General features: G+C 44.2%; 1 protein-coding gene across 1 annotated transcript in view; it reads left to right on the top strand.

Annotated features, from left to right (window-relative positions):
• Positions 1–3,129: 3,129 nt before the first annotated feature.
• The window catches only part of DERA (deoxyribose-phosphate aldolase), a 97,286-nt gene continuing 87,853 nt past the window's right edge, over positions 3,130–12,562 (top strand). The window contains exon 1 of the mRNA XM_026652288.2: positions 3,130–3,246. Coding sequence (XP_026508073.1) covers positions 3,216–3,246 — 31 coding nt within the window. The 5' untranslated portion in view covers positions 3,130–3,215. The remainder of the gene's footprint in view (positions 3,247–12,562) is intronic.

Genomic DNA, 12,562 nt, shown 5'->3' on the forward strand with positions numbered 1-12,562 from the left:
CTTAAATTTGTAATGTCACTTATTTAATATTGTATAACTTTTCATTTGTGTAGTGCATGTGTGCAGCAGCCTGATAGCCACAACTTTCTTCCTTTCTGAGAGGTAATAAAGGCATTATTTATCAAATAATGTGGCTTCAAGAGAAGTAGCTTTTGACAAAACAGTCTTCTTGCTGTTATAGTCTGCCAAATAAATTCTAAGTGAACCAAAACGTGAATTTCATGGCATGGGGATGAGGATTTTAAAATGTTTTCTGTACTTCTGGTGTTCAGACTTGCAGCCCTTAAAATACCAGAATGGCTCCTTGAAAAGAAATAATGATATTGTAGCTTTATCATACTTGTTAAGATTGAAAGGAAATTTTAAAAGCTACCTCTGTGAGTGCAGTTAAGCGTTCAAGTGGATTTATAAAAGTTAAAATAAGTCAAACATAGTATGATTCCTTGTTTTCTTTCCATATTTTAAAGTAGTAGTAACTGTCAAATGTAATTTACAGTAAAACTATCTGACCCTACTTTAAAATAGACTTTACAGAAGTAATACTTCATTGCAGTGGAGGACTGGAAATAGACAATGCCAAGATTTTAAATGAATAGTCTAAAATTAGACTCCTAAATCCATATTTAAGTACCTTCCTAATTTTCAGAACAGTTGAGCATCCAATAGTTCATTGGAAGCTACTTAGGTGTTCACCTTTTTTCAAAAATCAGGCAACTGCCTGGTGGCTTCCTCTAGCATCAATTGGAACTATTGTGTTCTCAACATTTCTGAAAAAATCAGGTACAATTCCAGTTAGTTGGAATTTAGCTTTTCAAACTATCACATCTTGAAGTTTGTGTTGAAAAGTACATAGTTGCTTTTTAATCTAATTTTTAAATTGGTCTTTACCTAATAGCTTAAAATACTATCCAAATTCTATATGATGTATCAAAATCTTGTAGCCCTGACCCCTGCTCTCTTGCAGTGGCCTATCGAAGTGAGATTTTGCAGTTTCTGGTGCTGGAATGAAGGATGGGGACCAAAACAGCCATCATAAATAAAAAGGTTTTGGGTGTGAGACCACATTCTTACAAACTTTGAAAAATGTGTGCATAGGGAAGGTAAATAAGGTCTAACAAATTTTAGATTTGTATGCTGTGACATTCCCCTCTGGTGTTATCTGGACCGGTGATCTATTAGGTCACTCCAATCCTTCACTCTGGGAGCCAGCCTTACCCTGCTCTGCTGTGAGAACCCCCACTCCTGGGCTGTTCACGTACAGCCTCTGGCATGTAAGCTGCTCCTTGGATTGTGCAACTGAATGACACTAGCTGATATCTTCAGTCCCAGACACCAGGAGTCCTAGGAACCTCCTTGCAGTGTCCAGTTATGCCCACTGGATGCTGCAAGCTTTTATGAGTTTGTCAATTTAACAAAGAAATTGATATGTACTAAGCTTTTTATCCCAAGGGCGGTCTCTGACACGCTTTCAACCAAATGCACTGCTTTAGGTAAAATAAACAGACTTATTAACTATGGAAGATAGATTTTAAATGATTATAAGTCAAAACATAAGTCAGATTTGGTCAAATGAAATAAAAGCAAAATGCATTCTAAGCTTCTCTTAACACTTTCAGTGCCCTTACAAACTTAGATGCTTCTCATCATGGGCTGGCTGATTGTCCTTTAGCCAGGCTCTCCCCTTTGATCAGCACATCAGTTGCTTGGTGTGGTGGCTGTAGATGTAGGTGGAAGAGAGCGAGCGAGCCTGGCAACTGTCTCTTCCTTTTATCATGTTCTTTCTTCCCTCTTGGCTTTGCTCCCTGCCCTCCCTTCAGAGTCAGGTGAGCATTACCTCATCGCAGTCCCAAACTGGCCAAAGGAAGGGGGGTGACTCACTGGAGAGTCCAACAGATCCTTTTGTTGCTGCCTAGGGCAGCGTCCTTTGTTCCTGTGAGACTGGGTTTGTCCCATACCTGCCCTGATGAGGTGTGAACTATCTCTCTGCTCTTGGAGAGTTTTTGCTTGGGCTTATTTTAAGGCATGAGGATACATTTTCAGCCCATAACTATGTACATGAAATTATAACCTATAACATTACTGTAACAACAATGCTCAGCGCATCAGGAGCCTTCCGGAGACACCTGACATGACAAACTGCATTAGATACCACACAATTATTTTACAAGGATGAACATGGGGGTGCTGGGTGTTCCCCTGTGGTACAGAGCACCACATACACAAACTGAAAATAGATTTTATCAGAAAGGGAAACACAATTAGCTGTGATTTATTACGAGGAAGAGAAAGTATGTTGCTGAAGCTAGATTTTTTTGCGGGCTGTTTATACTGAAGACTAAAGTCTGGAGAATTCCAGGAGCTGGGTTAGCTGTGAGTGATGGCTTATTTTTCTTTTATTCAAGGCTGTAAATAAAAAATGCATTTCACAGCTGTGAAAAGAAAGGCCACACACTATTTTTTTGTGAAAAAATTTCATGTATAGCTCTAGTGGTTTAACTAAAACTACCCAAGCCCTATACAGTACCTTTTTTTCCAAAAGAAGCGTAAGATGGTGTTGCGCTTACCAAAACGCTTGAACCAATTTAAACAGGCACCAGCCAGCATTCCCTACCAGCCGACAACAATTCATGGGTTTCAGAGTAGCAGCTGTGTTAGTCTGTATCTGCAAAAAGAAGAGGAGTACTTGTGGCACCTTAGAGATTAACAGATTCGTTGAGGGAGCTGGTCAGCATCCCCTGGATGGAGAGTGCCAGGTATAATTGTGCTGGGGCAGTGGCTTATGTCCCCTGAGGCATACACAGCAAAGTGTGATTGTGCATGTGGGGAAGATGCAGTGGTTGCTTTCGATGCCGACAGCAACGCACGAGTGCATAATGGAGGAGGGGAAGGAGCTAACGACGGGCTGTCCCCGCCTGCAGACAGCAATGTAAGGGTGGGTTATTACTGGGGAGCGCGAGTTCCCCAGACTCTCCTTCCGAGCAGAAGGGCCAGATTTGAGTTTGGTGGGAAGGCGCAGCTGGGCAGCGCGGAGCTAGCGCACCAAGCCCCTCCCAGCCTGGGTGGGGGAACGAATGACCAGCCTAGCCCGGGATCCGTGTTTCCTGCCCGCCGCGCGAGGGGAGGAAGCGAAGGGCTCAGCAGGGGCGTACCCAGGAAGTACCGCACTCAACCCTGCTGCTTTGGCCCGAGCGGGGGTCCTGTTGCTGGTGCTGATCATGTCGGCTAGAAACCCGGGCACAGAGCTGGGTAAGGGACAGCAGCTGGTCTTCCCCACTGAGCAGCCTGCACGTGCAATGGAGGGGTGGGGGCGTGCAGCAGCCACACGGAGAGAGTCGAGACATTGTCCAGTGTTCAGGTGCCTAGGGGACAGCACTGACTCCTGCCCAGTGGAGGTGAAGCTGTCAACAGCCCATTGCGGGCGCTAAGGATCTTACCCACCCCAGACCCTGCCTGAGCCTTCAGGGAAGGGATGTGTGTGCAGAAGTAATAATGGGACTCCCAAGTTTTGTTGTTGCTGGTAGAGCTGTGCCTCCTGGACAGCAGAGAGGTTAGCATGGGCCAGCTGTGACCCAACCCCATGACATATGGACCCCTCCAGAACAGTTAGTATCAAGGTGGGAAGATGTCAATTTCCACAAAACTTTCATCAGGAAGGACAGAGAAAGAGAGGCTCTCTCTAGCTGGGTGGCTGGGGTACTGGCCTGGGGTACGTCTTACACACTCCCAGTTTCACTTCTGTGAAACCGTTTGAAAGTTTGTTTTTTTTTGTTTGTTCCAAAGCTCAAAAGTTGCTGTGCTATGGATTTGTCATCTTGGGGTTGTCTCTGTCTGTTTGCACTATTACTTGCTAACTTTTTATATGATGAATTATCCTGCTGGTGCACTGTCTGAGAGGAGATCACAGTTTTAAAGGAGTCTGTGTATTATGTAAAATTGTTGAGTAGCTTTTATGAGCATATTTCAGCCTATGGCCTCATTCATGGTTTTGACGATTAAATATTTGGAATTTGCTCTTTGAACTTAGTGATTAGTCGTCTGTGCGACACGGTATTTTTCTGTTTTCACAATGGTTGACTTTACTTTTATGAACTGCTTTCTTCTGAAATTGATTATTTTCTTGGTTAAACAAATGTGGGGTCTTGGCCCAAAATTTGCTGTCCATAAACATTTGTGAGAACAAAAGTCCAAGGGTGCAACTGCTCACAAAGCAGTATGAAGGGGCTGATTCCAACCCTGGCTTATAATCCCAGGATGTGTTTATAAAACAGATTTTCACACTATTTCAGTAGTGACCACCCCAAAATGTCAAATATCCTGAGTCAGGGCCCCCAACGTCATGAGACTGGCTTAAAAAATCATAAGCCATAAAAATATGGGTTATTCTTATTTTCCTTGTTCTTTAGCCTTTAGGCTAATCGTGGGTCACATTGTCAAGCTTTTCTCCATAACCATGAGGCCTGGAAATATATTTTGTTGTTAAATGAATGCTGAGATTCACTTGTAATCATCTATCTCCAGAACCCGAGGCTTTAAGTAATACCCCAGTAGGGCAAGATTTAGAAAAACATTTCAGGAGTTGTCACCACTGCTGTTCCAAGCAGCTTTAGACAAATGCCAACAGTGCCATAAAAACAAGGCAGGACTCCCTACCCTGATTGTTTTGTGACTCTAGGGTTCTGACTGAATCAATGTTTTCTCTGTTCCTTTCACCATCCTTATTGGGTGGTGAGAGAATGGGATGTTTTTCTACTCATTGCATCCTCATGTGTGAATCAAGGGATTCACCTTTCTCTGTACATTCCTTTTTCTTTCCTGGAGTGAAAGCGATTATTTTCCACGCCTGGACTGATTCTGAGTTTCCCACAAGATTACTGGTAACAAAATTTTTGTTGCCCTCCATTACATTATCTTTAACCAAAAGGACATCTTTTATTTCCATCTCTTTGAAATGTTGCATTTCCTACAAGCAAGCTGCTGAATTACTGTGATCTAGTGCAGCAGCTCTCAACCTTTCCAGACTACTGTACCCCTTTCAGGAGTCTGATTTGTCTTGCGTACCCACAAGTTGCACCTCACTTAAAAACTACTTGCTTACAAAGTCAGACATAAAAATATAAAAGTGTCACAGCACACTATTACTGAAAAATTGCTTACTTTCTCATTTTTACCACATAATTATAAAATAAATCAGTTGGAATATAAATATTGTACTTACACTTCAGTGTATAGTATATAAAGTAGTATAAAAAAGTCATTGTATGAAATTTTAGTTTGAACTGAATTTGCTAGTGCATTTTATGTAGCCTATTGCAAAACTAGGCAAATATCTAGATGAGTTGCTGTACCCTCTGGCAGGGCCGGCGAGTTATATGGGCCCATGGTGCCCGTGCTCCAGGAATATTCAGGGCCCGGGGGCACGGCTTCACCAATGTTCGGGGCCAAGTCTCTCCCCCATCCCTGCCTGCCGCCCCCATGCGCCTCCCCTGGAGCATCTCCTGGCCCTGCCTGCTGCCCCCAGGCAATTTAAAAGGGCCCGGGGCCCCCCGGCCACCACCACTGGCAGCACAGTGAGGCTAAGGCGGCTTTCTGCCCACCCTCACTCCGCGCCACTCCTGGAAGCGGCCGGCACATCCCTGTGGCCCTGGGGGGGGGGTTTGTCTCCGCGTGCTGCCCCTGCCCCAAGCGCCGACTCCACATCTCCCATTGGCAGGGAAATGAGGCCAAAGGGAGCTGCAGGGGCAGTGCCTGGGGGCAGTGGCACGCAGAGATCCTCCGGCCCCCCCGCCTAGGAGCTGCTGCCTGAGGTAACCACCTCACCCTCTCTCGCACCCCAATCCCGTGCCCCAGCCCAGAGCCTGCACCCCTCCCGCACCCAAATTCCCTCCTAGAGCCTTAGGCAGGTGGCGGCGGGGGGGAGGGGAGGAGGCAGGACTTGGACTCGTTTTAGGCACCACCAAAAATTATACAAACCTGCTGCCCCTGCCCCCTGGAAGATCTCTGTGTACTCACAGGAGTACGCGTATCCCTGGTTGAGAACCACTGATCTAGTGGATGATCTGGGGTAACTTGAAGTGACAGGGACACTAAAGAGTCATTCTCCTATCTGAAAGGCATCTTTTTGCTGGCATATGTATGATAATATTCAGTGTGTGACTCACACCATCATACTGGAGGGTATGTGTAAACCTTATTCATGCAGATTACATGTGTTTTTTTTAAACACTAACTTTAATGTTCACATCTTATATAGTGATCACCTATGTGGTTCACTGTGAAGTGTTTATGTAGAATCCTATAATATTACCAGGCAAAGCAGATTGTATCCCTCTCAGTAAATTGTCCTCAAATAGATCCACATATCTAAGTGAATATAATGGAGGTAGTATTGTCTGGTGGATAGGTTATGGGACTAACTCAGGGGCACCTGGTTTTTATTTCTGGCTGAGTTCATGAGTTGCTGCATGACCTTGGCCAAGTCACTTAACCGTTCTATACCTTGGTTTCTACCTTCTACAACAAAACTCCAAAATAATGATTTGTAAAGTACTTTGAAATCTACAGCAGAAAAGCACTACATAAATTTATTATTTCCATTCATTCTCTGTAATTCACATTCAAGTATGTTCAAAACATTTCTATAGCAAGTATTCCCTTCTGAAATTAATTGTTTTCCCCTCTCCAAAACAGCTCTCCTCCTTGACTTATTTTGAGTGCAAGATTATAGTATGGAAACCACTGTGGGATCCATCAGGATCAATGGTGCCATTTAAAATGTAAAATAATGTTAGAGGTTTTCCTGCCTGCATATTGGAAGAATGTTTTAAATCCATTTCTTAAAGAATATTAATATTTCAGGTCTGGTTTTTTTTAGTTAAGTAAAACCTTCTTTATGCAGCGACATAGACTGTGTCCCAAATGTTAAGGTGCTTTAGTGTTGGGAATCAAATCTGAGACACCTAGGGCCAGATTTTCTTCTGTTGGACTTATGGGTGCTCAGCATTTCTAAAAAAACCGGGCCCAAGATGTTCCAAATTGGGCACAAATATAATAATAATAAAAAAAATCAAATGCTCTTTTTGAAAACTTTGCAGTGCTGCTGTTTTAAATATTTTTGGATTGCTTAGGTCCTGTATGTATTAATTCTTTAGATGTAAAATAAACTTCAAGCAGAAAGAGTCATTTAAAATAAAGTGCATTGTGTGGACAGAGCATGCAAACAAGCAGCTGAGGGCACCAATGGATTCTCAAGAGGCAGTGATTTAACTGTCAATGACATATTTACACTGGGGAATGCAGAGAATGAATTTGGTCGGATCACCTGAAAGTTTTTCATATCAGAGTCAGAAGCATAAAATAAAGACACTTGGAACATTTACATTTCTGCCATTTTCATGGCTTTGCTATGATGGCAGCTGCCCAAACCTTTTCTCCTAGACCCAGGCAAAATGGGAGGGCTCAGCAGGTATTCTAAGGGCTTAGCTAGTTTATGCTAATGTCTTTTCAATGGCAGTGCAAAGCATTTGCCTCATGCCTACCTGGCAGTGCTTGCTGCACACAATCGTTGGATGGTGATTCAAGGTTTCTAGTAGACACCTAGTGGTCAAATATATTTACAAAGAATTTTAAAAGATTATTCCATTTGATTTCTTCCTTTCTCTTCTATTCTATGCAAAAACATGTCACTTGTACATCTAAAATGTCTTATAAGGTGCCAGGATTTTAGCACGCCTATCTTTTCCATAAATGAAAGTGAGACTGTTGTCCTCGACTCATGCCATATAATATAATCACTCTTTGTTTACGGCAATTTTACATTCCTTATTTTCTGTAAAATAAAGTATAAAAAAAATCATTAATTCCATCTTCTTGCACCCTCCCCCACTGTCCCATAATATCAGAAGAAGATAGTTACTTGATTAAAACTAAGGGCAGGTGCAGTTAGAACAGATAAAAGGAAATACCACTTCGTACAGAATACAGTCAGCCTGTGAAATTTGCTTGCCACAAGACAGTCACGTACTGAAGGCAGAGTCTGAAAGGGGCTAGAGGATTTTACAGTCCAACATTTTTAGCTATACATGCTGAGATTGGGGAATAAATCTCTTGTATTTATGTATAAACTGACTGTCACAGGCATCCAGGGAGGAAGGAATCTGCCCTCTCCCCTCCCACACTGCTTCCAAAGATGCCCTGACCAGGTGCTTAATCTGCGTGTTTTACCACTTTCCTCTCAAGCACCAGGTATAGACTACTGGAAACAGGATAGTGGATTTGATAGACCATTGGTCTGCTTTGGTGGGGCACAGGCTACGTCTGTATCAAATGAATAAAATAGACTTTTGCTGGAAAGCATTCTCCCCGGAGGAGTGACTTTTGTAATGCATGCCTCTAGCATTCCCCTCTTGCCTCATTTGGTTTCACTGTGGGGTTAGCAAACTGATATACAGACTTTCCACCAGGAAGTTTATCTTAATTCTCCCAGAGGGATTTTCATGTGAGGTAGCCTCATCAGAGGAAGAAGGGACGCCTTGTAACAGAGGTTACAGACGGAAGATAAAAAGAAGGATGCTTAAAACCAGAGATGCAGCTAGTCTGTGTAGAGCAGGGGTGGTCAAACTACAGCCCGCGGGTTGGATCTGGCCCATCAGGGCTTTGGTCCGGTCCATGGGATTGCCACCCCCATAGCCCCGCAGGCACCGTGCTGCTCCCGGAAGCAGCCGGCACCACATCCCTGTGGCCCCTGGGGGATGGAGTCAGAGGGCTCTGCATGCTGCCCTCACCTGTAGGCACCGCCCCCTGCAGTTCCTGTTGGCCAGGAACAGGAAACCGTGGCCAATGGGAGCTTTGGGGGAGGTACCCACAGGTGAGGGCAGCACGCGAAGCCCTCTGCCATCCCCCCCAGCCCCTCAGGGGCCGCAGGGACGTGATGCAGGCCACTTCCTGGAGCGGCACAGGGCCAGGGCAGACAGGGAGCCTGGCCTGGCTCCGGTGCATGCTGCTGCCACCCCAGAGTCGCTCCAGGTAAGTGGTGCTGGGCTGGAGCCTGCACCCCTCCTGCATCCCAACCCCCTGCCCTGAGGCCCCTGCTGCATCCCTCCTGCACCCCAACCCCCTGGCCTGCACCCCTCCTGCATCCCAACCCCCTGCCCTGAGCCCCCTCGTGCACTCTGCACCCCCTCCTGCATCCCAACTCCTTGCCCTGAGTCCCTTCCTGCACACCACACCCCCTCCCGTACCCCTACATTCATGTTCCTGCATGCAATTTCCCCACCTAGATGTGGCCCTCAGGCCAAAAAGTTTGTCCATCCCTGGTGTAGAGCTTGACTTGCGTCTAGAAATAAACCTTCCCTTGTGAGCTTTAGTAAGTGAGAGCTCGGGCTCAACACCTTTCAAAAATATGCCACTTATTTAGTTGCCTTACTTTTAGGCCATGTTTTCAAACTTAGGTGCCTAGTGATTAGCCCCAGGCATATGGGGGTGGGGTGAGAGATCCTGCAGCAAATCAGTGGGAAAGTTATGACTAGAACCCAAGAAACGTGGCTACCAATCCTGCACTCTCATCATTATTACATCATTCTCTGCCTTTGCAAAACAGTAATCATTGTAATTCTGAGGTAGGGTGACCAGATGTCCTGATTTTATAGGGACAGTCTCGATTTTTGGGTCTTTTTCTTATACAGGCTCCTATTACCCCCCCACCCCCATCCCGATTTTTCACACTTGCTCTCTGGTCACCCTATTCTGAGGACAAAGTTCATTCTTGGATATTAAACAAACAAACAAATAAAATCCTTCCCATTTTCCTCAGCCCAGAAATTTGAGAGTAGATGGAGGGATTTTTCCACCAGGAATATAATCTAGTTTATTTGAAAGGTATATATTTGTATAGTTGGCATTTCTGAGCCATTTACATGTGAAATCTAGCCTTTTGAAAAGTGGCATTTATATAATGCAGTGTGGCATCCTTGTTTGAGAGAACATATTATTATTATTATTATTATTATTATGTATTATTAATACCTAGCTTTTATATAGTGATTTTCATTAGTGGATGTGAAAGTGCTTTACAAAGGATGTAAATATCATTCTATTGGCTTAATTTTTAAATTGAAGATTTTTTGTGATTGGCCATTTGATTTAAATATTAAACATTAATGTTTTCTTGTGCTTATTAAACTAATATTAGAGCAGGGTAGAAACTGGCTTATGGTTTCTCATTCAGGACTTATTTCTTTGTCTTCCTTTGAAGCATTAAACATTAACCATTGCTTAAGACTGGATGCTCTATTTTATTATTATAAGATGGGCTGGTAGCACTGCCTATTAAGGTTGCCTGAGGGGGCTGAACTGAGTGGGGTGGGAGCTGCTGGACTGATGGTGGAGGTTGCCGGGGGTGGGACTGAACGGAGGGTGTTGAGGTCCGATGGAGTAGGGAGGCTGAACTGAGGGGAGGGATAGAATTTGGGGGAGGGGGCATTGAGGGACAGGTTTAATGCTGGGCAGATGGATGGGCAGATGTGGGGATGAGAGATCGTGAAGCAAGGGCCACAATACAGTTGGAAGAGTGGGCACCACTGATTGCCCGACACACTGGGGAGGGGCAGGGGGAGTTCAAAAGTCAAAGGACAGACTGTGCAAAAAATTTTTTTGTTTAAAATTGTAATTTTTTTGGCCAAACTTTTGGGGGCCAACTCATGATTTTTGATTTCTTGAGATTCACAGTACTGTCTCTTGTGCTCTCAATGTGCCTTCTGTTGGCATCAAGGCAGCATGGTAGAGTAGGAGGATGCAACCTCACTGGAATGCAGATGGGGGAGGATGAAAAGCTGCAGGGTTGGGGACGGGGAAGGAGCTTGAGAGAGGATGGGAAAGGAGCTGGGGGCGGGGAGAAGGGGAGTTCAGAGCACAGGCAATCTTAATTTTGTCATTTCATAACTTTTAGGTGCTCAACTTTGCAACCTTGACATTTGTTTAATGTAATTTTATTTAGGTTTTCATACCTGTTTCCTGATTGCATTCTTTACATGTGTGTGTGCCTTTATAGTAACTCATGCTTCTCTATGCCTTGGGAGAAATGGGGGACTCCACATTGCCCAGGGTTATTCCTCCACCTAGCACTGCTCTCCCCACCTCTAGGATAAAGAATGAAAATATTTGTAAAAATACTCTTAGGTTGAGTTGGTGGACAATTTTTAACTAGAGTTTTTGTTGAAAAATGGCCTTTCTGGAAAAAAACAAACAGCTTCAACCGTGGTTTAGCTGAAAGCGTTGTGAAAAATTTCATGTAGTTCTGACTCTGTGCACGTTTCTCATGACATTTTTGTAAAAACCATTATCAACATTTTTCTGTTTACCAACCCTCCTCCCCCCCCCCCCCCAACTAGGTTTTTAGGTAATGTGAAAAAAAATCTGATAAATGTCCCTACCCCTCCCCCCCCCAAATGAAAAATAGGTCTGTTTTGAACCTTGCAAAACTGACAACTTAAAATTTTGTTGTGAGTTGTTTAAAATGTTTTTGACCAGTTCTAATTTTAGAATCGATCGATCGATTTGACCCGTGGAAAGTAATTTGTGTGATTGTGTGTAATACAGGAGCTCTTGCAGATTCCTAACATGCCTGATAATTGGATTTGAGTAGGTGGATCTTTGCAACTATGCAGAGTCCCCTTGAGGTCAATGGGGTTGTCTGTGCGTGCGAGGGTCACCTGCATGGATCCAGTTAGACTGGGGCCATGGAAGGACAGAGACGACTGCAGCCCTACTGGAAGCCTAGAACGAGGAGCAAGGACCACTGTATTACCATGATGTGACAAGCAGGGTCCAGCCACCCGAACAAGAGAACAGAAGGTTTAACCCTCCCCCCCGCCCCAAAATAAGCAGTTAAACCAACTGATTGCATACTATATTATTTTACTGTGACAATATATAGAGTAAGATCTTGTATGAAAGCTTGTAATACATAAAAACTTAATCATGAGATAGGCATATAGGATACGGTTCTGAAGGGTGTGTGTATGTGTGTGTATATATCTATCTTATCTATCTATATACAAAAATTTAACTGTAGTGCAACTTCAGCATCACCCCGCAGCAGGGCAGTGAAGCAGTCAGGCATGGAGTGGGGCTGCCTCCCCAACCAAACCAGATTGGCTTTGAGCACCTAGGCCAAGAAAAAACAGTAAGGAACCACCAGAGCAAATGGGAACAGCTTGAAATTGAAAAGAAAACCCCAATCTTCAAGAACTAAGAAAGGAAGGAGTTGTCCCCACTTTAAATATCTTTAGTGACTGAGGTGGAAACAAAATTCAAACCCTTGTAAAATGAAGGGGTTTGAACTGAAGAGTATCCAGAACTTGGGGGTTAGTTTCCAGGCTGTCCGTGAATGCTGAGGACTTGTCTACACTGGCAACGCTAGGGTTACCATACGTCCTGTTTTTCCCGGACATGTCCGGCTTTTTGGTAATCAAATCCCTGTCCGGGGGGAATTGCCAAAAAGCTGAACATGTCCGGGAAAAATACCGGCCGGGCACTTCCCCTCCCGGGCTCCAGCTGCTCTGCTCCT

Source organism: Terrapene carolina, unplaced genomic scaffold, assembly GCF_002925995.2.
Source record: "Terrapene carolina triunguis isolate 2854851 unplaced genomic scaffold, T_m_triunguis-2.0 Scaffold112, whole genome shotgun sequence".
In the NCBI taxonomy this organism is placed as follows: Eukaryota; Metazoa; Chordata; order Testudines; family Emydidae; genus Terrapene; species Terrapene triunguis.